The sequence below is a fragment of the Typopeltis vanoorti genome, chromosome 22, assembly GCF_054136105.1.
Source record: "Typopeltis vanoorti isolate ZY-2024b chromosome 22, IOZ_Tvanoo_1.0, whole genome shotgun sequence".
Taxonomy (NCBI): Eukaryota; Metazoa; Arthropoda; class Arachnida; order Uropygi; family Thelyphonidae; genus Typopeltis; species Typopeltis vanoorti.
Window position 1 is genome coordinate 5,444,127 of NC_143570.1, and position 22,435 is coordinate 5,466,561.

The following is a 22,435-nucleotide window of genomic DNA, read 5'->3' on the forward strand; positions in this document are numbered from 1 at the left end:
TCATTTCACCCATCCCTGATTTTTATAAATGACTGCTCTCATTGAGTGCAAGCTATTCAATAGTTTTTCCAATGATAGTACACTCCACTCATCCTATGCATTCGACAAGACTTTGCAGTGCACAAACATCTCAAGCTTCAAGATCATTATTAAGTACCCCGAACACTGATCTCCACAGTATCCTTGATCTGGATTATCAACTTCCATGCTTCCAAAAGACAGTTTTGTTTGTTTTCTCATAAAAAAATCTCATATCTTCTCTACTTACTTTTGATAATGCTCAGCTCAACAGTCAAGACCAAATCTCTGTTCTTCGACTGACTCTTCAAACCTTTCCTGGCATAATCTCACTTCTACACCATCTGCTTCCAAAAAATTTGGCATCCCTTTCTGCTCAAGACAGTATACTTCTCTTTTGAATAGTTACTTACTCTGTATAAATCCCAAATTCGGCCAACCTTGGAATAGAGCTTTAATGTTTGATGTGGTGCACCTAAGAATTCCTTAAAAGTTCTTGACGCTGTTCAGCAAAGAGCAATTTGGGTGATTAATGACATATCACTTACAGTCTTCAGCCACTTTCCCATAGAAGATCAGTTTCTCTGTGTCTCTTCCACAGATATTTCCATGGCCACTAGTCAGCAGAACTATCATTCATTATGCCTTACATTCTGCCAGATCTATAGGAATTTGAGAAACAGCTGTTTAAAACCCTTCACAGTCAAACTGCATACTCACTGAACTACTACCAGTCACCTTTTATTCCTATAAAATAACACGTGTGCCACAGTAAATAACTTTTTATTATGTAAATATTTTGTCTTATGTATCATAAGACATCATGAGTACAATTATTTACTTACATTACAAAGGACTATAACCTCCAGCAGATCAAGAAGAATATCATCAGATTACTCTGCTCCTTAATCCTGCACACACATACATGTCATTTATTTGCTATAGGCCCTGCTGCTTTTTTTTTGTGTGTGTGTTGTGTGTGCGTATTTAGAAATAAATAAAAATTAAAGTTTAACAGCTAAGAAAAATGATTTTTGGTATGAGCTAGTGTCAGTTTTATAAATGATGGTTTTTAATGGAAGAGAACAGTCAGATAACAAGTGACTGCATAACTGTGCAACTTACTATATTGCAATTTTTTTTTCAACAAAATAAATTATAACTAATGTATGTAATACTTTGCTAACAATGCAAAATTTTACTAGGTATCAGGACTGGTTGGTTTTAATAGTAATATGCCAAACTATAATTATTCAATAAATGTTGGATGATCACAATTATCTTAAAAATTAGTGGTTCCATTCCAGATAAGCTATTTTATGTAGCTTTCTCTTAAAGTATTTTGAAATTATACTTACTAGAGTTCTTCAGTGATAAAGGAAGTTCACTAAACTGGCTAGGAAAGAAAAAGTAAAAATAAAAAAATATATATATATTCTCTCTCTCACACACACAAACTTAAAAGTTATATCTTGTAAATTGAATTATATATATATATAGACTTTATCTCCAACACACACACACACACACACACACACACACACACACACACACACACACACACACACACACAAACTTTGAAAGAAAGTTATATCTGAAGTGATCAATGGAATAAATTTATACGGAATAAGAGAGAAATCAGTCAAAACACTAAACTAGTTGAATACAAGACAGTGTTCAAATCAATTTCAGCTTATGGATCTGAGAGCTAGCTTAAAACGACTGGAGACTACAGATTTGAGATTTCTGAAAAAAAAAAAAAAAAAAAATAGTGAACAAATGGCACCAAGAGCAGAATCACTTTAAAAATGAAGATTCTATGAAAGAGCTTAACAGTGGCAGCTTGTACATAAGCACTGGGACCCCTACCTCCAAGGAATAAATTTTAAAATTAAATTTTGTTTGTGTTTATAAATAATAGCAATGCTTACAACATTATATAAATGCAATACAACATGTTAAAGGTTACAGCTTATGTTTCAACATTGATTGAAGTTAATAATTGGAATTGTTCAATTAATGCTCTAGATTACGCAACAAATGCACTGCGATCTAACGCTGTGTCAGAATTATCACATTCAGTCAGTTGCGGCTAGACTCGCTGATATTCATTTACATTTGTCACTGTACATAACAAGTGACTCCGACACTGCTCATGGAGGAGTGTCGCTGTGAGATACAAAACTTTTATTACTGGTGTGTTCACGGTGAGGGTGAAATATTTTTGGTAAATCTTATTTTATTCTGTTAAAATAACATATAATTGTTTATTTATTATAGATGCAAAGTTGAATTATGATGAGTGTCACTGTTTAAAATATGGAAAGAATTATATTTTTTCGATTATTGTTACATGAAACAAATGCACTGTGATCTAACGCAGTCAGAATTAATCACATTCAGTCAGTTGCGGCTAGACGTGCCAGTATTCGTTTGCACTTGTTACTGCATGCTACAGATAAATTGTATGCTTGCACACAAAAATGTTATTAAAAATTTTATTAATATTAAATTTAATATATAATATTAAAAATATTATTTTCAAATAATATTTTTAATAAAGGAAATTTTTTAATATGTAAATTTACTTATTAATAAATTGGTTACTGATTGCCACTGGAGCTAACATTGTTAGCATTCAAGAACATGAGAGCAGAGCTAATCTTATGTAGTATGATCACTTAAACATATTTTTCTGAAACAAGGAGGTTTCATCCATATTAAATATTTGCTGCAGCAAATAATTTTCCTCCATAATAATTTTATCCAATTCCTCCAGAAACTCCGTGGCAGCCTTCTCATCGGAACTTGTAGATTCACCATATATTTTCACATTATGCAGTGCAAAATGCTGCTTGAACCACATGAACCAATCAGAAGCATTGAATTCGTAGTCGTAATTCGTAGTCCTGCTTTCTTCTTCAACATGCTGGAGAGACTTAATGCCTTGGCGGTTATGGTCATAGTGCTAAGAGGTATGCACTTTTGGTTCAGGTCCTCTATGCATGATAGAAGTAGCTTTTCCAATCACTGATAGGACCTTGTCGTTTTTCTGTGATTCTTCACTAGGTTTTAATTGAGTGTGTAGGGGCCGTGTTGCACAAAATATCGCAAAATATTTAACGATAAATACAAAAATAACATTGTTTTTTTTCAAACACAAAATCAATAGAGGAACCGTTGAAGACAAGTGCCAACTGCCGAGGGAGGCTGCTGCTGAATGCACTGTTGGCACTGCATTGTTGCTAAATAAAAATCTTTTTACTTTACGCTTGCTTGCGTCTTGTTCGAAAGTATAGTTGAAAATGTTATTTATTCCATTATGGGATCATGGCCGTATCTTCGAAAGGACGTAACTCGAATGGACCTAAGTTGAGGAATGACTATATTTATTTCCAAATTTAATTTGCCATCTTCACAAAAAAAATGAAACTAAATAGCTGAAATCTTTTCCTTGTTCTTCATTGAGAATGCAGATGTTTTCCATGACACTGACTATTTTCACAGTTTTTATCTTTTAATTGCTGATTTTCATGCTGAATTTGTTACACAAGTCATTCAATTTAGTTAAGAAATACTGCAGACTTTTACAGGATTTATTTCAAATTATAACAATATCTGAATATAGAGCTGAGATTAACATATCCAATTTTAATATCATGCCTAATATTATTTTCATTAATAATATGATCCATACAAATGATTAATGGATCATATTATGATCCATTAATCATGGAAATATGTGCACTTTTGTTCTGTATATATATATATATATATATATATGATTTTACATCAAACCATCTTTCTGTATCTCTTACAGTTTTAACTATTGATTTACAATTTAAATATAAATTATAATGCTCTGTATAATGCTCCATTTGCTTCATATAATTGGAGCATTTTGAAAAGCTTTTCTCTGACATCTTGTTATATGTCTTTTTGAGATCTACAAAACTCAAATATAGATTCTTGTTATACTGTATTCCCTTGATTACTCAACACTATTTGCTGTAAAGTAAAAATCTGATCTTGCAACCTTTATTTGGTCTGAACTGAGCTTATTCTTCTCCAAGTTTATCTTCAAATTTTTCTTAGCCTTTTCTCAAGTATGTTTGCATAAATCTTACCTGAAACTCTCAGCAGGAAACTTCCTCTGTAATTCTCACATTCAGTTTTAACCTTTAATCTTTATTCAAGCGTGAACTATTTTACTATTGTTATGCTGTTTCCTATCCATTTCATAAACATAGAAAAACTTTGAAATTAAATTTCAGAAAGGGAATTTATAAATTGGAATGTTATTTATAATTAAGAGGAACAAACATCAATTTTGGAAGCCAATTATTCTAACATTAAGTAAATTCATTTATATGTTACAATATATATATTACAATGCATCCTTAATTTGATATGGAATTAGAAAGTTTGGACTATGTAGCCCTGTGGAAATGGTAGTTGTATACATAGAGCTATGCTGCCAAAAGAAAGGTTGTTATTTTAATTTTTTATATATTAAATATTAAATAAAAGTTAATTTCTAGTTGATGAGCAGAGGAACTTTTTCTAAGCCTTTTTTTTTTACCTGTTCCCAAGTTACTCAATCTCTGGCATTGGCAAGGAAGTTTTTCATTCTGTAAACTGATGACAATGGACCATACAACTCGCATATTTCAGACAATAATATACTGCATTAGGGTTAGAGACTGAGGTGGTGGCACATCTAGCTCTTCATTGGATGCCATTTAAAATCAGTAATAGTTTTGGACTAGCTATCTCCATTTGGCTACAGTGGAGTCTGATTGTCCATCAGGCTCCAAAAGTTAGATAGGACTAAAACAGCCTCACCTACTCTATATGGAAAATAAAATCCGCTATTTGTTAACTCTATATGGAGTTAGTAAATAGCAGATTAGAAAGTTTTACAAGAAAGAAAATTTAAATTTCATGTTATAAAATGTTTATTCAAATGCTAATTTGTACTTATTTTATCATTATCACGAATGCTCCTCCAGAGAGTCTAAGGAATCATCAAGGGACTCAATTTACAGAACATTCACAAAAGACACACTCTAATGGAAGTCCATTCCACACTCACCTATATATGATTAAATGAATTTGGATCTCATATGCTTCCTAATAAGCTTTGAGGAATGAACCTGAGTTCATTCTCCACCAGCCATAAGCTGCAAAATTTTGCTTCTGTTTATGCAGTAAGAGATTTACTAACTGCTATTTCTGTCATATCTCCTCTCCTCCATCTATTCCTTAAATTTTGAAGATTATATTATTTCAATCCGTCCTGACATGTACAATCTGTATGCCAGTTATCACCTTAGTTACTTGATGGTTTCAACTCCCTCTCTATCACCTTGGAACACTAGTGACTGAAGCTGCTCAAAGTATCTGTCCAGAAATGATCTTATCACAGCCGTGTAAAGTAAAAGAATAACTTCCTGCAAATCATTGTTCTCTTGAACAGCACAATTATGTGTTGCAATGAATAAACCACTTTATTTGATGTATTAGCATTATGAGTAGATAAATGAAGATAACACTTCACAATGTTGGCAAGTAAAATTAGACAGCATTAAGTGCATTATATAGCTGGAACTCTGCCATCCAGGAAGCAGATATAGTATGTGTGGGAAAGGAGGGGGACAAAAATTTAAAGTTTGAGGGACATACTTTTAACTTGGTTACTTAACTGTGAGTTTTTATGTTATGTGTGAGTTGTAGAAGGGGTCTGTGTGCTAATTTGTTTCAGTGTTCTGAAATCTTTAAAGGCATAGTGACATATAGTAATGAGCATCAAAATGGCAGTTGCTTTGTCTATTAGTGAATTAAATTTTGATTTTAGTAATTTTGTGAAACATGAGATATACTACATCTTTATTTTAGATTATGCAGATTTTTAAAGCAGATATAAGGAGATTGTGTAAATGTGCAACTTGAAAGCTAAATTAATGGAGAGTGATGTATCGTGATTTAGGGTGAGTGTAGCAAGAATATAATAAGAAGAATGAGTGCTTATCTCAAAGAGAAGAAAGATAATGTCAAAAGGAATGATTGAATGGGAAGAAAGTTATGACAAAGCAGGAGAGTGATCAGGTGAAAAAAAGTCATCAACACGCTCTCTTAGTCTCAAACATGATAAAGGTTACTAGAAAATTTCTGATATAATGATATGAGAACTTTGACAAGTACGAGGTGCATCCAGAAAGTAAGATCCATTCAGAATTATTATTATTATTATCATAATAATATATCATATCATATCATAATAATACTACCAGTCATTTCAAAAATTCTAGAAAAAATAACACACACCAAACTACAGAACTATTTACAGAAGTACATCATCATCTCACAAAACTAATACGGCTTTCAGAAAACAAAAAGCACCATTACTTTATTAGAAGACATCGCTGACACAATAAACAAAGCTCTCGACAAAAACAAGCACGCCGTCCTCATACTGCTGGACCTAACCAAAGCATTTGATACACTTGAACATGATATACTACTCACCAAACTATACTCAATAGGTATAAGAGGAACACTGCATACATGGTTCGAGAAGAACTACCTCTCAAACAGAACACAAGTAACAAAAATAGGTACATGTCACAGTCGGAGTATACAAATAAAACACGGTGTACCTCAAGGTGCCATATTATCACCCACTCTATTGAACATGTACATTAACGATGTTCATAACATATCCATAAGAAGTCAAATATTTCAATACGCAGATGACACTGCTGCACTACTAGCAATCCACACAGACATTAACACAGCTCTCTGCAAAGCACAACAAGACCTAAATGAAATCACAACATACTTCCACCAAAACTCAATTCTAATCAACGGCACCAAAACACAGATGTTGATAATACACAACCCAAGAATCATACGCCCCGTATCACTATCGATACATTGTCACACATACCACTGCATTAACAACAAAAATACATGCCAATGTTCCGAAATCAAACCTGTAATACATGCAAAATACCTCAGTCTCTATATAGATTCCCACCTTAAATGGACAAAACATATAGAATACCTACACACCAAACTCCGGATCATCGCAGCAAAACTCTTCCAAGTTAAAGACATTATTCCATCCAACATAAAAAAACTACTACCACAGTATCTGCGAATCCCTACTCAGATATGGAATAACAGTCTATGCAAATGCATCAAACAGCCACCTAACAAAATTAGAAACATTACACAGGAAAATCATGTCAACAGTGATCTGGACACCTTACATGCAACAACCAATATCCGACAAAAACATGGTGATACACAGAATTCTGAGCATTAAAAACCTGAAACACTACATGACATTAACAAGAAATTACTTCAACATCACCTATCGAAACAATAGACACACATATCGTATAACACGGCATACAACAACAACTCTCTACATCTTCACACCCTTCAACAATTCATACGGTTCTTTTGTGAGATCACATCAGATACCCATGCAACTCAACAACCTACCAAGAAATTTAAAACATGTAGATAACTACAGAACATTAAAAAACGAACACTGGAAAATATACCAACAAAGTTAAGATACCATTAACACTAATATACACACATCACAAATCACCAGCATCCAATGCCTACATCCCATACATAAACAGTAGCAACAACATAAATAGTGAAGGCTAAATCCCACTCTCTTCATAAAAGCTAACCCAAGCTTCGAAGTAGGTGGGATTAACTTGCCTCACTCATCTACAAGTAATCCTTATAAACAAATGCAGAAATTTGTTTGTATAATCAATCTTTCTCAAACTTTGAAAAAAAAAATTATACAAAAAATTCTGTATAATCTTCATTGTTAATATTAGAAGAACATGTAAATACATAATATAAAGGCAAAAAAGTATTATTAAAAATGTTAATTGAAATCCAATGTAAAAATTGCAGCACTTAGTGCTGAACTCTGTAAAATTATAAGGTGCAATGTCACACAAGATGTTTATTATATGTATAAATATTTTAGCAATCAAAAAAAAAAAAAAATAAATAAATAAAATAATAATAATAATAATAATATTACGTGATACCTCCCTCAAGACTCATTGAGGGAGGGCACCTACTCTACAACTCTCTGTCTACACCACTCAATCCAACTACACCAACAGCATCTACCACCCACCATTAGTAATTTCACAGACAATCACAAACATCCATGCCCATGGCGGGATTCGAACCCGCAGCCTTTTGGCTGGAGAGCAGATACGTAAACCACTCGGCCAACCAGGCCAGCTCTCATATCTTATATCAAATAAGATATAGGAGAGGGGTTGCACATGTTGTGTGGTAGCATAGAATGACTCATTAGCTAAATAATAAATTACATGATAACCACAGTAATTAAATTTAATGAAATGAAAGTACAGATACTTCATACTGAAAATAACAGTACGTCATCAGTGTGTAGAAACAAGAAATCAATGAAATCGGATTACATACAGCAGTCAGTGGTTTACCAATTAAAAACTGTTGCTGTGTGCTAGAAATTAGTATTAATAAATACTACTATTATTAAAAATATTATTAAACAACTATTTTTGATGGTTATATAAGATAAGAATCTCCCAAACTTTTGGGAGAGAGAGAGAGACAATCGTTCCGATTCAGATTTGGCCGATGTAAAAGGGCTTCACAACTTTCTTTGAAAAGGTGTTAATATTTAAATCTGCATCTATGTAGAAGATGAGCTTTATCCCACTGGATACTGTGTTTAGTGTCAATACTATGTTGTGCCAGACCAGACTTTTGAGGTTTCATGCATTCAATATAATACTGATATTATTATTATTATTATTCGTGACACTCCAAGGAGTCCGAAGACACATCGTGGGAGGACACCTACAACTGTCTCAACTACTACACCGAACCTCTACTACGAATCATTTCCATCAACACCATCTACCGCCCACCTCCACCACTACCACAACTAGTATTTTTTGTCTGTAAATTGCATGTGTTCTGAAGGGCCGATTTGTCTGTATGCAGGATGAAAAACCCGAGTTTCTGGGAGAATAAACCCTGCTACCTCCGTATGAGATCAGCTAACTCACCTTCGATTGAAATCATCCAGATAAAGATTCCTCCTGTCGAGACAAGAATCGAATTTTCTACAGAACAGCTTGTTTGTCCAAAGTATATTAGATTACATTCACAGGGTATCTAGTAAATGCCAACTAATGATAGAGGTGCCAGTTTGTCTTTTGTAGATGGCAACAGATGAGAAATTTTGTTGATCGGAAAATATGTGGGAATGAAATGATACTTCTTCAAAATTCTACCAATCGGTTCCAAGGTGCCAGAAATATAAGGGATTGGAACCCTGCAGTCTGTTGAAGAATCCTGAGATATTGTTTAAAGATTAGTCATTAGCTAGCTGTTGACCATTTTAGTTTCATCACATTATCATTTGTTGCCTTCTACGAAGAATTTATGAGTGCTGCAATAAAAAATCCTGAAGTTGTGAGGTTAATGGTGTGATATGGTTTTTGTTGGTGGAAAACAATAATGCTGCAGAAATTCACTGATGACTGTGTAAGATTTACAGGCCTAACATAATGAGTGACTGTAAGGTTAGGCAATGGCATCATTTGTTTAAAGAAGGGCACAACAGTGTTCACAATGAAAAAAGCAGTGGGCTGGCAAGTGGGGTAACAGATGATTTAGTGGAAAGAGTGAACCCCAAACTTTGTAAGAATTGTCGTTTCACAATTATGGAACTTTCTTTTGAATTTCTAGAAGTTTCACGTTCAGCCCTTCATGAAATTGTGAAAGAAAAGCTGGAGTATAAGAAATTGTGTGCCAGATGGGACCCAAAAATGCTGACCAATGCACAAAATAATAATGTGCATAACCAATGGGGTTTGTTTTCATCTGTTTTATTGTTTTTTCTTTAGAAAATTGTTTTATGGTATATTAGAGTATTTATTGTCTTAATAACATATTTTTATTGTGATACTGTAATATTAAATACATCTGTAAAATGGTTCCATTTTTTCTGCACCAAAAACACAGAAGAAACAGAATGCTAACAAGAATAGCAAAGTAGTGAACAAGGAGGTTTTCTCCACTAAAGACGATACTGAAGAGGATATTGAAAATATTTTAACCTCCGATATTTCTAGGTTAAAGCAGATCATCAGACAGACAACAAGGAAATTGAAGAAAGTCAAGTGGCATTCAGAGAATAACAGGGAGAACAAAAAATGTTCAGTAGCAAAATGGAAAACAACAAAACATGGAATCAGGTAGCATAATAACAAAAAGCAGGTAATAAAGTTGATTATAAAAAGGATGATATTGGTATGGTGACTCTATAATAAAAAATACAATTCACGAGTGGGTTATAATATCAAGTTTTCTCAGAGCAAAAATTAAAAATATAGCATAGGCAATTGAAAAACAGAAAAAATAAAAATAAAAAAAAGTCATAATTCTGGTAGGTACCAACAACTTAACTAGCAATAAATTCAGTATACGAGATATGAAAAGGCTGTTGGAGGAAGTGAGAGTGAAGAGCAAGAAAGTAAAATATCATGTTAAAAAAACGTTTAATTTTCTTGACCAAAAAGCTCTGGAAAAACTTTTATTGGGATTATATTGATCAAGTGTATATAATAAACAACTAAGTTATACCAACTAAGTCTGTTGGCATCTTCAGGGTACATAACTGATGTAATGCACTAAAAAATAAAAAACTGTTACAAACTAAAATCAACCGATTCCAATTATATTAAACAAAGAACAGAGCGCGTACAATACATTCATAGAGCGTGGATGATATTACTTGTTGTTATTTAGGAATGTTCTATAGTTGACACTATAATTCAGTTCTGGCGAGTTGAAGGATCTGATAAGGGTCTTCCAGATCACGGGCAAGATTAGTCCTTGGTTTCTGTTAAGGTTTTGGGTACAGCGGGCAACAGGAACCAAGGACTAATCTTGCCCGTGATCTGGAAGACCCTTATCAGATCCTTCACCTCGCCAGAACTGAATTATAGTGCCAACTATAGAACGTTCCTAAATAACAACAAGTGAGATCATCCACGCTCTATGAATGTATTGAACGCGCTCTGTTCTGCTTTGTTTAATATAATTGGAATCGGTTGATTTTAGTTTGTAACAGTTTTTTACTTTTTAGTGCCTTACAACAGTTATGTACCCTGAAGATGACAACAGACTTAGTTGGTGAAACTAGTTGGTATAACTTAGTTGTTTATTATATACACTTGATCAATATAATCCCAATAAAAGTTTTTCCAAAGTAAAATATCATTAGTATATTACCTAGATGTGATGAAAATGAATTACAAAGAGGAGTTATGATGGCAAATGATTTGATGCATAGGCTGTGTAGAAGGAATGGTGGATGTGAGGTTTTGGATGTATGGATGAATATGAGGGAATAATTGATTTGTATAAGAGGGACGGCTTACACTTGAATCCATTTAGCATCAGGAATCATGAAAAATTATTAATTCATATGAGACCTAACACAGAGTCAGGGAAACTGCATTCTGATGGGAGGAATCGTGAGAACCTGTGTGTAAGAGCAACAATGTTAGATAACTGTGTTAATGATGGGAATGGTTATTATTATGGAAATGATTATGAACAGAGAATGATTCTCTGTTTGTCAGTTTAGAAATATCAAACGTGTGTTATCGAACTGTCACGCAGACCACAGACAAGCGTATACAAAAGAGCATGCAGGTAATTTATTATATCTGTACACAAACGCTAGAAATATCAGAAACAAAGGAGCAAAGTTTGTTGCCTTGGTTAACATATTGAGACCTCATCTTGTAGGAATTAAGTGAGACCTGGCTATCAGAAGCAGACATACTAACTGTTATTGAGCGCAAAGGGCACAGTATTTTTAGGAAGGATAGCCAAGATAGGAGAGGAGGAGCATGCTGCTAATGATATCAGGTAACTTGAACCAAGATAGAGTTAAGACTTATGATTGTAATATTAGTAACAATTTTTCATTTGGCAGTGAGTTTGAAGCCATCTGGTGTGAGGTAGAATCTAACAAGATAGATCAAATACATAGTGAGATGAGTTGTTAGAGGCCTGGTGCATCAGTTGCTAGTGATGAAGAAATGCATCACCAATGATGGGTGTGAAAAGAGTAATCATAATGGAGGATTATAATTATCCAAACATTGATTGGGTAGCTGTGAAATCACATGAGAAGAATGAAACTGAATCTGCTCAGTTGTTATGAGACCATTTCCTCAAGCAGTATGTGATAGAAGGAACTCATGGTCAAAGCGTGTTAGACCTGATTAGTGTCAGAGGAGATTTCAGTTAAAAATGCAACTATTCTGCCTCCAGTTGGTGACAACGATCATGCAGTTATTACTTAAGAAGTGGCTACATTTATGAACGTTCCATTCAGAAAAGGTTACATGCTGAACTACAAAGCAGGAAATTATGACCACCTGAGGACTATTGCAGGAGTCTGTGTCATGGTATCAATTGTTGGATACAAAGGATATCAACAGTATGGGAAGTGCTTAAAAATACTTAAATGATGTGATATATCAGAATGCGTCCCTAAATTTCGAAGAATAAATAGAGTAGGAGTGAAATGGATGCATAATCTAATTAAGCAAGAGATTTGTAAGAAAAGGATGATGAGGAAGGAATGCTGTGTGCTGGTGATTATGCATATACGTTTTCTCCAGCATCATATATTGTTTATGGAAATTAACAATGTTGATTTGATAATTAAAAATATATTTCATCGAAATCAAATCGGCATCATCAGGGATTAATACAATGGTATTAAACATGTGCACATAGGCACACTTCAGTAACAAAGGTGAAAACAGGAGAGATTATTATTATTATTATTATGTGACACCTCCAGGGAGTCCATAGACTCATCGAGGGAGAGTGTGCCAACAGCATTGAACAATTGAGCCCCTTCCAACTACTAATTGGGCTCAAACTTGCTTAACTTTTTGCATGAGCCATTAGTAGCAAAGGCTATACCAATCGACCAACTTTTGCTGGCAAGATAGAGGAAGAACTAGGAAGAACATTTTACCACCTTTTTGGCTTTGGGTGTTTATAGCCATTAAGCTGCCTGTCAGCAGATGAGGATTTTCCATATGAGGGGAGTCTGATATAACCATATTTGTTTAGGTTTGGGTAGTTGGTAAGAGCTGCAGCAGGCTCGAGGAAAAGCCTCTCAAATTTAAATTTGCTTCGGTGGAGTAAGAGGCTTTTTTCCACTGGATCCTGTGCCAGGTATCCAGGGCATGGTCTGCTAATCTTAAGCAACTGTAGTAGTGGAATCAGATGTAACCCTGATGCTCTGATATACAAATATTGGCCGTCTTACCTGTTTGTCCATAATAAGAAGGGCTATAGCTGCAGAGTACCTGGTAAATGCCAGGTAAATCCAGAGGTTGTAGTTGGTCTTTGGAGGAGAAGATAAGTGCTGCTAGCATTTTGTGTGGTTTATAAGTGGTCAAAAGATTGTGGTTTTATTTTTATAATATCTTGGCCACCTTTTCTGAGACCATGGATGTAGGAAATAGTGATCGATTTGCTGTAATCTATGTTTGGAAGGGGGGGGGGGATGGTGGATAGGTGGTTTTGAAATTCTTTTTATTTTTTTTTGGGGGGGGGGGGGGAGGTTATAACCATCTGCCAAAAAAAAAAGTGTTTTTTTGTGTGTGATAAGTGCAATGTTATCTGAGCAAATTAATTTTGCCTGGTGGACAAAGGTTTTTACAGTTCCAAATTGTTAGAATGGAGAGGAGTGGACTGTTGATGAATGTTTTCTACAGAAAACCCACAGGTTTTCTGTAGACTGTGAAGGTCAGGGATCCATTTGGCTGTCTTGAAACTAGGGTGTTTAGGAAGGGCAGACAGTTGTTACTTTCTGTTTCTGTTGAGAATTGGATCCATGTGGCTGTTGAAACGGATAAGAAAGAATATGTAAGGTGTCCTGGCCGTATGGTCAAATTGTAAACACACTGTTCACATAGCATAGCCAAATAGTTGGGGTAATAGGAGAGGAATTTAGGGCATTCTTTTCAAATGTCTCCATGAAAAATTTAGCCAGGAGAGGAGAGCCCATAGCTGTACCCTCAATTTGTATGTCCAATTTTCCTTGCCAAATAAAATAGCCTGAGTTCACAGTGAACTGAAACAGGACTGAGATATCAGGAGGAAATTCTGCTTGGTTAAGTGCCAAGGTGTCCCTTAGTGGGACATTTGTGAATTAGGAGGAGACATAAAACTGACCATTAAGTCGGTGTGGAAGAGTGTGAGGTCTTATGTACTAGACTTAAACAGGCTGAGTTTTTGATATGTGACGAGGTATTGCCAAAAGTACAGGAAAGCACTTTGGCTAAATGTTTAGCTAGTTTGTAGGTGGGAGAATCTATACCATCTACAATTGGTATAGCAGTACATCCTCTTTATATGGATTTTTGGAAGTCCATAAATATGGAGGGGTATGGAATTGTTTATGGATGGTTGTAATCTGTGTGTTGGTGATGTCATAATTTAGTAGGCAGTAGGTGGATCAGTCTTTGAGAAGAGTCATTTTTTAAATATAATCTATATGGTTTAGAATGACAATAGCATTGCCCTTGTCCACTTTCAGGATTAGTATTTTTTTGTTATTTCTTAGATGTAGAAGGGATTTATATTCTCTGTTTCTATTCTACATCAAGCATAACATTGTTGGCCTCAGTGGTGAGAAGGTTGTAGATTCCATGCTCCTTCTGGATCATGAAATATTCGGTTGGTATGTGTCTAGGCATGATGGTGAAGTTAGGACAGCCAATATTTGTATATCAGAGCATCAGGATTACATCTGTAATCCTGATGCTCTGATACAGTTGCTTAGGATTAGCAGACCATGCCCTGGATACCTGGCACAGGATCCAGTAAAAAAAGCCTCCTCACTCCACCGAAGCAAATTTAAATTTGAGAGGCTCTATTCTTCTAGTCTGCTGCAGCTCTTACCAACTACCCCAACTTAAACAAATACAGTTGTATCAGACTGCCCCTCATGTGGAAAACCCTCATCTGCAGACAGTCAATCCAATGGCCAAGAACACTCAACTAAAGACAAAAGGTGGCAAAAATGCATTACTAATTCTTCCCTTATCTCTCCTGTTTTCATCTTTGTTACTGAAGTGTGCCTGCATGCACGTGTTTAATACCACTGTATTATCCCTGATGATGCCGATTTGACTTCGGTGAAATATAAGAATGAGTAATTAAGTATCAAATTTACATTGTTAATTCCTTAAACAATATACAATACTGTATGCATAAGAATGATGTCTGTTATGATAATTATAAGTAGCAGGTCAGAAGAGTCAAGTGTTGTACAGAAAGCTGAATATGAAAAGAAACTGGTTTTGCAACCTAAAGACAAAAGGTGGCAAAAATGCATTACTAATTCTTCCCTTATCTCTCCTGTTTTCATCTTTGTTACTGAAGTGTGCCTGCATGCACGTGTTTAATACCACTGTATTATCCCTGATGATGCCGATTTGACTTCGGTGAAATATAAGAATGAGTAATTAAGTATCAAATTTACATTGTTAATTCCTTAAACAATATACAATACTGTATGCATAAGAATGATGTCTGTTATGATAATTATAAGTAGCAGGTCAGAAGAGTCAAGTGTTGTACAGAAAGCTGAATATGAAAAGAAACTGGTTTTGCAACCTAAAGACAACTGCAAAGAATTCTATTGTTATTCTGCAAGTAAAAAGAAAGAATGAATATGAAAGAATAACTCTAATGAGCTCCCATTTTGCTAAAAGCTACCAAGCTATGTGCAACATTGAACTCACCAATTCCTCGTCACCATATGATGAAACTCATGTGTATGAGCAGCTGAAGTACTACTACCTCCTCATACACATGAGTTTCGTCACTGTATGATGAAACTCATGTGTATGAGGAGGTAGTACTACAGCTGCTGCACAAACTGAATAAGAATTTTGTAACAGGAACTGATAGTATATCAGCATGGGCGCTAAAAGAGTGTTCAGATGAACTGGCCATTCTTGTAACCAGGCTATATAATTCAAGTCAGAACAGTGAAGATTCTGCAAGAGTGGAAAGATGTATGGTAATCCCATTGCACAAAGGTTGTGCACCAATGTATCCACCTATCAACCAATCAGGATCTTGGGAGTGGGGGGTGAAGGTTTTAGAAGAGTTGGTTAGGGCTGACATTCAGAAATGGGTTGACAGAGAATTTCTACTTTGCAATGAACAACATCGATTTACAATAGAGAAGGTCAAGTTTTATCAACTTGCTCGAATTCTATATAATGTTACCACTAAGTTAGACAAGAGGAGGGGGGAGGGAATAGATACACTATGATACTTTTGGATTTTGCTAAGGCTTTTCACAGAATACAGTGTGGAAGATTGTTACATAAATTGGAGAATATGGGATTGGATTTTAAACTATTGGTATGTATAACAGGATTGCTGACTGATAGATATCAAAAAGTTGTATAGTGGGGGGGGGTGAATCTGCAAGATTCAAGGTAACCAGTGGTATGTCCCAAGGATCAGTCCTTGGTCCATTGTTATTCGATCTGTACATTAATGACATTGGTAAGGATTTGACAGGTCACATACAGCTATTTGCTGATGATGCAAGGATAGGTAGGGTAATCAGGAGTCCTGCTGATATGCAGCACTTGCAGAATGATTTGAATAGGCTGGAATTGTGGGCATTTGAAAATGGCTATTAGTTGAATTTTAATGAATGTGAGTTCACACACTTTGGTGTAATTAAACGTCTAATGTTGTATTATATTGGTGAAGTTATGCTAGAAGAAACTGATCTTCTTGGAGTTCAAGGATCATATAACAAAGACTGTAAACAGAACTCAGAGTATAATTGCAATGCTGAAACAAACCTTGACATGTAAAGATAAGGAAGTCATTTTGCCTCTTTACAAGGCCTTGATAAGATCTCATTTGAACTACTGTGTGCAGGCCTCCTGGTTTTCGCTGTGATTCTGATACAGTGGAGAGAATGCATATGAGAGGGTTAAAATATATCGAGATTGTGGAATACTGATTATGAAGACAGACTGAGAATTTGTAGACTGCAGACACTAGCAAACAGGAGAAAGAGGAATGATTTGATTGAGACTTACTAACTTCTGAAAGAATCATACAGGATTTCAGTTGATGGAATTTTTCATTATATGGAAGGTGGAGAAAGGATGCAAGAGACATCCTTGGAAGTTGAAAATGAATGCAGTCAAGAAGGGGGGTGTGGACTAGATTTTTCTCTAATAGAGTGGTACGTGATTTGAAGGGATTGTCATTGGATGTTGTGCGTGCAAATAGCATGAATGAATTCAAGAACAGGTATGACAACTGGTGCGAACAGTATGGCCTCTCTCGATGAGTTCCTGACTCCCAGTAGGTCTCTCTCAATAATAAACAGCTATGAGTAGAATCAGCACAAAAATTTTTGGAACATTATGAAAATGAAGAAGATGAATTTTTCTCTCACATCATGACTGGTTAAAAAACATGGATTTTGTACACAAATGTTGAGTCAAAACAACAATTAATGCAATAGCATCATTCATAATCTCTGAAAGCAAAAAAATTCAAACAGGCACATTTGGTCAAAAAATTTATGGCCACCACTATGTAATTAGTATATATTACATTGTAGTATATATATATACAACAGGGATTGTAAGGGATCCTGCTTTTACATGACAATGCACAAGTTCACACTGCAGCTCGAACAGTCTAGCAAATTCAGAAATTTGAGTGGAACTCAAACTTCTGAATTTGCTTAATATGCCTTCATAGCAAAGTACAATAGTTATTGTAGTATATGGGCATTTGTGGACTCCATGGAGGCTTGGAAGTAATACTAATACTGCTAAAGTCAGAAAATTGTTGCCATAATTTCAATGAAAGTCTGGCTTTGGCAAAGGTGCCCAGGAATTGGAACGAAGGTAAGATAGTGCCATTGCATAAGGGTGGTAACAGACTGGAAGTGTCTAATTATAGGCCAGTCTGTGTGTCATCAGTAGTTGTTAAGATCTTGGAGAAAGTAGTGAGGGACCATATACATCATTGGGCAGATGAGGGTAATGTTATCTGTGAGAGTCAACATGGATTTGTGAAAGGGCACTCTTGTTTTAGCAATATGCTAGCCTTTTATAATAAAGTTACAAGAACATTAGATGAGGGAAAGGCATATACTGCAATTTTCTTAGACTTAGCAAAGGCATTTGACAGGGTGCCACATTGGTCAACTGGATTCAGGATTGGCTGTCTGATAGGTATCAGAGAGTTGTGTATGGTGGAGCAGTTTCAAGGAGGCAGAGGGTTACGAGTGGGGTCCCACAGGGCTCAGTACTAGGACCTATATTGTTTAACCTTTATATCAATGACATCGCCAGTGGATTGCAAAGGGATATTCAGTTGTTTGTGGATGATGCGAAGCTGGGAAGGATTATTAGTAATAGTGCAGATGTGGTAGCCCTGCAAGAGGATTTGAATAAGCTAGATAGATGGGCAAATGAATGGGGGTTGTCAGTTTAATGCAGCAAAATGTAACGTCTTGAGGTTTGGGAAACATCGATGGGATGCTGCATACTCTATGGGAGGAGTTATACTGGAGGAAGTAGGGGAGACAAGAGATCTGGGGTTGATGATTGATAGAAACCTGAAGTTTAGGGGACATATTGCAAAGGTGGTGAAGGTAACACAGAGGATTGCTGCAATTATGAGAAGGACACTGACCTTCAGAGATAAGAGGGTTATCAAATTAGAGCACCTGCAAAACTCTTTCCAGAGTGATTCGGCTAACGTATATAAACAGCGTGGGAGAGTTTCCGAAATGAAGGAAAGAGTGTTGTATGGCGACTCGTTATTAAGAGGAGTAATAGATGGGAGTGTAACTAAATCGTACTTACCGGGTGCGAAATTTAAGGATGTAAGTGAGAGTATTAGAGTGCAAAAACAGAGGGTGAAAGAATTAATAATTGTGGCGGGTACGAATGAATTGAAAGGTGATAAATTTTTTATGAGAGAGGACTTGAAAGTATTGTTAAAGGTAGCAAAAGAAAAGAGTGACAGAGTTAGAATGGTGAGTCTGTTACCACGGTATGACAGAGAGGAGTTTAGAAGGAGGGCCATAATTGCAAATGACATTATGCGCAGGTTATGCGGACGGTGTGGTGTGGAATTCGTGGACGTGTGGAATGAGTTTGATGGGCGAAAGGACTTATACAAGATGGATGGCCTGCATTTGAATGGACTTGGTGTGCGGAGACTGGAAAAAGTGTTGCTGAATGAAGTGAAAATGGATGTGCAGAACCAGGGAAACTAGAACTACCAAGGAGGGGGGGGGAAGTGGATATCCAGACATCAGTGAGACAGTTGAGTGTAAAAATGTATATAATGTACCTGAGCCAGCACTAAGGACAAAAAATGGGAATGGGACATTTAGAATAATGCATCAAGATAGGGGTGGGACAAAGGGATCACTGCAATTTATGTATACTAATGCCAGGAGTATTAGGAACAAGAAGGAAGAATTTTTGGCCTTGATTGGCTCTTCCTGGCCACAGGTTATTGGCATTAGTGAAACATGGCTGACGGAAGATGATACAGTTAGTGGGATAGAATGTGTAGGTTATAGTATGTTTAGGAGGGACAGAGAGAATAAAATTGGGAGAGGGGTGTTATTGATGATAGCTGATGAACTGCAGCCAAGGAGAATTGAAGTATTGCAGGATAGTGAAAGGAGCTCATTTGAGGCTATTTGGTGTGAGATTGACACTGGCAGAATAAAATATACAGTTGGGTGCTGCTATAGACCAGGTGATGGAATAGATGGTGGAGATGGTATTCATAAACAAATTGATGAAATGAGTGGAAGGAGGGTAATTATTATGGGGGATTTCAACTATGGTAACATTGATTGGAAGGAGGAGAGGACACATGTGAGGAAGGAAATGGATTTTATTCAATTATTAAGGGATAACTATCTGAAACAGCATGCAATTGAAAATACTAGGGGTGTGAGAGTGCTTGACCTGGTAATTGCATCTCAAAATTTGACTGTAATGAATATGACCATGTTGCCACCTATTGGTGAGAGTGATCATAAGGTCTTGACCTGGGAGGTGGCTAAAGGTGTGCAATTTGTGATTAAGACAGGGTATATATGGAATTACCGTGCTGGCAAGTATGACAAGCTTAGGAGATTGCTTGGATCAGTGCCATGGCATGTACAACTGCAAGGGCTGGACGTCGATAGAGCATGGGAAGTGGTCAAAGAGCATTTACAGGAGGTTATGGCTGATTGTATACCTAAGGTCTGAATAGTGAAACAAGTAGGGGTTAAATGGATGAATAACACCATTAAGCTTGAGCTGCAAAAAAAGAAACAACTATGGAGGGAATTTAAAGAAAGGGGTGACCTGCAGGCACACGAACGGTATAAAGTGCAGGCCAGAAGGGTAACGAGTGTGGTAAAAACAGCAAAAGTTGATTATGAAAGGAAACTAGCTATGCAAGCAAAAGAGAATCCCAAACAGTTCTTTCAATATGCTGCAAGCAAGAAAAAAACTGTACATGGCAAAATGATTTTAAGGAATGACAATGGTAAAGAGTTCACTGAACCAGTCGATATAGTGGAGTTACTGAGCGCGCACTTTGCAAAAGTATATCATCCAGGTGGTGACGTTGAAAAAATGAAGGAACCATTAGTTTATACGGGAATTGTGATGAATGAAGTGGAGGTGAATAGTCTATTACAGAACCTTAATGTGAATACATCTGTGGGATTGGATGGTATACCGGCACGGGTCTTGCATGAAGCGGCTAAGGAATTATCAGTGCCCTTGACCATGTTTAATCTGAGACTCGGGTCTGGCTTAGTCCCGAAGGCGTGGAAAGAGGGGAAAATAGTTTCACTGCATAAAGGAGGATCCAAAACTATGGTTGCAAATTACCGACCCATCAGCATATCAGGAGTCGTTGTCAAGGTCTTGGAGAAAGTAGTCAAGGGAAAAATACAGGAATGGATTGATGAAAATGAGATACTGTACAGAGGACAGCATGGCTTTGTGAAGGGTAGATCATGCCTCAGTAACTTGCTCAAGTTTTATAACAAGGTGACGGCTGAACTGGATAAGGGAAATGGGTTTACAGTGATACTGCTGGACCTGGCAAAGGCGTTTGACAGGATACCACATGGAATTCTAATCCGTAAACTACAACATATGGGAATGGATATAGGGTTGGTGAGATGGATAGCTGGGTGGTTGATGGAGAGATATCAAAGAGTAGTTTATTCAGGAGTAGAGTCCAAAAGACGGCCTGTGACTAGTGGTGTGCCACAGGGTTCTGTTCTTAGACCACTGCTGTTTAATCTGTTCATTAACGATATAGGGAAGGGTCTAAGTGGGACAGTTCATTTGTTCGCTGATGATGCAAAGTTGGGTAGGGCGATAGTGAATGCAGAAGATGTCAAAGTCTTGCAAGATGACTTAGATCGATTGGAGTTCTGGACTAAGGAGAATGGATGTCAATTTAATGTGACAAAATGTAAGGTTATGCATTTTGGAGTGAAAAGATTAGTAGCAGTATACCACATTGGTGGAACTGTACTCCAAGAGATTGATGAGGCCAGGGACTTGGGAGTGTTGGTGGATAGGGAGATGAAGTTTAGGGGGCACATTGCGAAAGTAGCTAAATCAGCTCATCAACTCACTTGGTTGTTGAAAAATACCTTGACGAGCAGAGACAAGCAAGTTATTGTACCTCTGTACCGAGCCCTGATAAGACCTCATCTCGACTACTGTGCCCAGATTTGGTCACCTCAGTTCCTTCTTGATGGGAAGGAGGTGGAGAGGATCCAGAGGCGAGTGACTAAGATGATAGCAGGTCTATGGAATGAACCATATGAGAACAGGTTGAAGATTTGTGGGTTGCAGAAACTAGTTGATAGGCGGAAAAGGGGAGATATGGTTGAGACATTCAAATTGCTAAAAGGATTCTATAGGATTAATTCAGAGGATATTTTTGAGGTCAGGACTGGTGGTGGGAGAACTAGGGGACACCCATGGAAGCTGGGCAAGAGCGTGGTTAGCAGGGGTGTTAGAGCTGGGTTCTTTACTTTTAGAGTGGTAAATGAGTGGAATAAGCTGCCAGAGTCTGTTGTGGGTGCTATGACAGTGAGCGAGTTCAAGGCAAGGTATGATAGATACTGTGAGAATGTTGAACAGTTGTGTGAACATGATGTTTAGGGCCTCCCTCGATGAGTCTAAGGACTCCCTGGAGTAGCCCGTAGTAATAATAATAATAATCA

General features: G+C 36.5%; 1 protein-coding gene across 1 annotated transcript in view; it reads right to left on the reverse strand.

Annotated features, from left to right (window-relative positions):
* Positions 1–22,435, reverse strand: part of LOC150094128 (cytoplasmic dynein 2 intermediate chain 1-like) — a 193,168-nt gene that overhangs the window by 131,806 nt on the left and 38,927 nt on the right. The window contains exon 5 of the mRNA XM_090412407.1: positions 1,377–1,414. Within this exon, the coding sequence (XP_090268533.1) occupies positions 1,377–1,414 (38 nt within the window). The remainder of the gene's footprint in view (positions 1–1,376; positions 1,415–22,435) is intronic.